The sequence below is a fragment of the Miscanthus floridulus genome, chromosome 19 (assembly GCF_019320115.1).
Source record: "Miscanthus floridulus cultivar M001 chromosome 19, ASM1932011v1, whole genome shotgun sequence".
Classification (NCBI taxonomy): Eukaryota; Viridiplantae; Streptophyta; class Magnoliopsida; order Poales; family Poaceae; genus Miscanthus; species Miscanthus floridulus.
Genome location: NC_089598.1, coordinates 2,270,732 through 2,275,460, shown reverse-complemented (window position 1 = coordinate 2,275,460; position 4,729 = coordinate 2,270,732). Strand labels below are relative to the sequence as shown.

Below are 4,729 nucleotides of genomic sequence, written 5' to 3'. Positions count from 1 at the left end.
CAATTTCACACATATTTGAATGTCATTCCGATTAGCTATGGAACAATTACGACGACCGAAATCCACAGAAACTGATAACTGACGCACGTCACCATGTACTCTTCCATTTTTCACACCTCACGCACCCAGCTCCTAACATTCTATACTCAAGCTTGCTACTCATTCGCAGCTAAGAACTGAAGAAGTGAAGCTCGAGTTCTGAGCCATAGCCATTGTGGACACATTTGTCAGCCGTTGGGATCAGAGATTGAGATCAGATCCGTCCGATGATCGTAGGCAGCCCCAGAGCGACTGCTCGATGCGCGCGAAGCTGTCGTCGAGCTCGTACATGGAGCAGGCCAACGCGTCCGCGTCCTCGTCCGCCCCCGCCGCGCCGTAGAGCTCGCCACCGTGGCCCAGCTCGCCCTCCGCCTCCGGCTCGTCGTGCTGCTCAACTTTGGCGTCAACAACGACGTGCGGCGACACTGCCCCTTCGCCCGCGAGCACGAGCTGCTGCTGCTGCGCGTCGCCGCCAGCGTTCCGCGCCACGAGCTCCTGGAACACCGACGACCGCAGCAGCAGGCTGAGCGCCGTGGTGGACGACGACGGCGACGGCCTCCCGACGCACAGCGCCGTCGGGCTGGGCCCTGCACTGCCTGCGGCGTACACGGATCCCACGTCGTCGAGGCCGCCGCCCGGGAACAGGGCAGCCCCGCGCGCCGCGGCCAGGTGCCCGCGGTAGAGGTCGTCGACGTCGACCTGCAGCATGCCGGCCGCGGCACCGTGCGGGTGCTGCAGTAGGCCGCCGGCCTGTAGGGACAGCGACGACGCCGGCGGTATGCCCGGCCCCCTGACGCCCGACGTCGGGGTGCCGGCGCTGGCGTCCTCGCCGCCGACGGCGCCGCCGCCGCCGGGCTTGAGCCAGCGGATGTAGGTGCTGAGGTCGAAGTTGGTGACGGCGTTGATGCCGCGGTACTCGATGGCGGCGATGTCGTAGGCGCGCGCCGCCTCCTCCTGCGTGCTGTAGGTGCCCAGGTACAGGTACTTGTTGCCGAACACCCGGCCGATCCGTGCCTCCCATCTGCCGTTGTGGTGGTGCCTGCATGCATGCGCGACGTGCGTGCGTTCAGGCCATGCATGCATGCCGGCCGCTAGGCGCGGCGAGATGATCGGAATTCGGACAAGCAGTCGTCCGTACGTACCGTGCGACGCCTCTGTACTTGGAAACTCCTCGGGAGAAGCCGTTGCTCTTCCTGCTTGCCATGGGTGAAAACAAAAACATTACTGTATCACTCTTGGATCTTTCTGTGAGCTGTGGAGCACATCACAACACGTACGTACAGTTGGTGCATAGAACTATAGGACTAGTGTATGCTCACCTTCTTATGGAGGCAAGGTACTCTTCCTTGGACACATTCTGGATCACTTTGAGCTCCCTCTCGTAGTCCACAACCTGCCGGATGTAAAAAAAAAATCATATATTGATCACAATGCTCGAAACCTGAAAAATATTTTATATAACATATATACACCTTGCCTAGAAATTTTATTTGGACTGTTCTCAAAAGTACCTTCTACAACTGTAGTACCGATGGTTGTACAAGATATATATAGGATTTTGCTGGTACAACTTTTTTGATATATATAAAAAAACTCGATCCGCGGGATAGACAACCCGCTTAAGATAGAAGGTGACCTTCTCATGTAGATTGAGAAAATCTCTAAACCTTTATCTCACACATACACTACGACACCGTTGCCCATGTGAAACTAGACCAAACCTTAAGCCTATACTTTGGCATGGGACAGGTAAAGGGGATTTTTTACAACATACGGAGGTGGGGAGTCGAACTTCCGACCTAGGGCTTCCCACGACGGGGTGACTACCAACTGAGCCAACTGAGCTACAAGAGGGAGAGTACCTTGCCTCCACAACACGTACTGTATCAAACTCTGTAAGGAGAATTTGCAACAGAGTTCCTAATTTCCTATGTCGGGCAGAGAACAGTGTCACGGCACAGGAGTATATGTCAGTGATGTATAGTGCAAATTTGTTTCTTGTTTGGCCGGAATCATCTGCAACTTCCCTACGGCACTCTTCTTATTATTGTGTATTTTTAGAGGTTTGATGTGCTAGATATATACCTTAATTTTTCTTTTTCACAGCCCTGCTGCTGCTGCTGCTGCTACGTATATTTCATCAAAAGGAACCGTAGCTTTATACTCCGATCCACACCACACCAGTATACGACGTACCGGAAAGTTGGTGTAGGTGGTAGGTCCCCAGTACTTGAGCGCTGCCAGATCATAGGCTCTTGCTGCCGCGTCTTCCTCGTTGTACGCTCCAAGGTAAACTGTGTTCAACATCGTGCACGCGTACGTACGTGTGTCATACAAAAGATCGATATGTATCATCTTGTTCAAGCTCTATTTTGTACGAACTACTGCGTACCTTGCTTCCCTTTCTTCTTCTGCGTAGGGTTCCAGGTCCCTTTGTCCCACAGGTGCGCCTCGAATCTGCCCGTCCACCGATGCCTGCGTGTGTACACGTGTAGCAACAAGCCAACAACGTTCACGATCAACACGTACGCCCAGACCAACACGTACATCGGTACATGCATGCTCTTTGCTCTATACAAATAAAAGCACAAATAGCTAGCTTAATTACCTGCTTACGCCTCTGAACCTTGAGCTCCTCTTGGTCGCGTTACTGTTGCTACTCGCCGACTTGTCGCCGCCGCCGGCGACCGCCTCGTCCTTGCCGCCTCCGTTGCTCATCGTCACCAGGGACGACGACGACGGCTCCCTCTTCCTGCTCCTCTTACTCTTCGCAACACCGTCCCCGCCGCCGCCGCCGGTGGCCGCAGGAGGCGCCGGCGTCGGCGTAGTAGCACCGCAGTACAGCCCCTGCCCTCCTCCCCCTCCGATGCCGATGCCGATGCCGCCGCCGTGGAGCTCATCCTTCACCTGCAGGCTGTAGGTTGCCATGGCCACCACCAGATCAGAACTCAGAAGGCTAGCCGATAGCTAGGTGTTGTGCTTTGGAACCAAAGGGGAGGTAGCTCCGCTCCTACGTGCGTGTGAATGTTTATATGCAGCTGAGAACAGATGGCAGGGATGGGTATTCGTCCTTGTTTCCATCTATCGCTGAAAACGACAGCAGGCGACGGTGTTCTCGGTGCCAGGCCCCTTTGTCTCTTGCTGGCTTCGACAGCTTACACGCCTTGCATTGTGTTGCCACTGCGTACTTGGCGCATATTCATTGGCCGGAAAAAAATGTCCTTGCGTGTACAGAATTATACACAAGCTAGCTATACATTCACACTTTGTAGTTTCCTGTGGGAAAAAACAGTCAATGGCTTATTATATGATATAATTTCTCTTCAAAATAAAAGAAATGTTGGTAAATCCAGTTGGAAGAAACGATTAGCCTGTAATATCTGACAGAAAACCCCCTCTCAGAATGCAGATACAACTTGCACTTTCTTGTGGACAATATTATCAATGGCATGTTTGTTTTTTCTCTCGACACAAATGTCGGTAAATTAATATGGATGATACAGCTGACATCAGATATTGGGATTTGGGAGGCTCAACAGAATGCATGTATAATTCCTCTTCAAAATAAAAGAAATGTTGAAAAAATCAGTCGGATGAAACAATTAGCCTATAATATCTGACAGTGGGAGTGGGATACAAGGCGGGTTGTCCGCGAACCTGCAAATAGGCCACATTTTTGCGGGTTTGAGGGTAATCACAAAATATTAGCCTATTTGCGGGTAACCCGCCTTGCATCACACCCCTGAATGCAAATACAACTTGCACTTCCTTGTGGACAATATTATCAATGACATATGTGATTTTCTCTAAACACAAATGTTGGTAAATTAATATGGATGATACAGCTGACAACAGATAATATTGGGGTTTGGGAGGCTCAACAGAATGCATGTATAATTTCAAGTATTTTCTCCGTTTCAAATTATAAGTCATTCCAATTTTCTTGAAGAGTCAAAACATCTTAAGTTTGACCAAATTTATATAATAAAATAATAATATTTATGATACCAAATAAGTATGGTTAGATTCTTTATTAATTATATTTTCAGAGTATACCTGCTTGATGTCATAAATGTTTGTGATTCTCTTTATAATTTTGATCAAACATGAGATGATTTGACTCTCCAAGAAAATTGCAATGACTTATAATTTAGGATTGGGACGGAGGGAGTAGTTTCTATTCCTATATACTTAGGCTGTATATAATGTAAAGTAGGTACTGCAAAATATCTTTGTGAAAGAACGACGACATAGCCTTGTAGACACCGAGTTGTATTTATATCCCTATTACATAGCTGCTGAAAAGACACCAATCCTGCCATCGGCAATATGTAACAGTTTTCACTTAATATTATTAATATGAACAGGACACCAGCTAGGCATAAAATTACCAAAGTTATCAATAATACGTGCTTGTTACGTTGCATATGGTACATTCTGGATGAGCGTAGATACTTTTTTTCATTGTGCCAACAATGGAACTGAACTAGTTAGTTCCGGACTGCTCTTTTTTCCAGAATATGACATGCAAGCCCTTCACAGACAGTTATAATTGACCAAACATAGTAATTACGTTCATTTCTGGAACGATCATTATCATTATTCCTAAAATATTCAATCCCCTCTTATGGTTAGTAGCGCTGACCAAACTTATAGTAAGTTGACCATTATTCCTATTTGTAACCTTATT

The 4,729-nt window shown here is 48.6% G+C and overlaps 1 protein-coding gene across 1 annotated transcript; it reads right to left on the bottom strand.

Annotated features, from left to right (window-relative positions):
- Positions 1–240: 240 nt before the first annotated feature.
- Positions 241–2,967, bottom strand: LOC136528777 (AP2-like ethylene-responsive transcription factor PLT2). Its single transcript, XM_066521764.1, has 6 exons — positions 2,648–2,967; positions 2,432–2,514; positions 2,236–2,333; positions 1,359–1,432; positions 1,182–1,232; positions 241–1,078 (listed from the first exon to the last, which is right to left on the bottom strand). The coding sequence occupies exons 1-6, from the start codon at positions 2,965–2,967 to the stop codon at positions 241–243; spliced, it is 1,464 nt and encodes a 487-aa protein (XP_066377861.1).
- Positions 2,968–4,729: the final 1,762 nt, after the last annotated feature.

Coding starts and splice junctions, on each gene's coding strand:
- LOC136528777 (XM_066521764.1), bottom strand. CDS start 2,967: ATGGCAACCTACAGCCTGCAGGTGAAGGATGAGCTCCACGGCGGCGGC. Junction 1,433..2,235: donor CCACCTACACCAACTTTCCG/GTACGTCGTATA, acceptor TACATCCGGCAG/GTTGTGGACTACGAGAGGGA. Junction 1,079..1,181: donor AAGTACAGAGGCGTCGCACG/GTACGTACGGAC, acceptor GCATGCATGCAG/GCACCACCACAACGGCAGAT.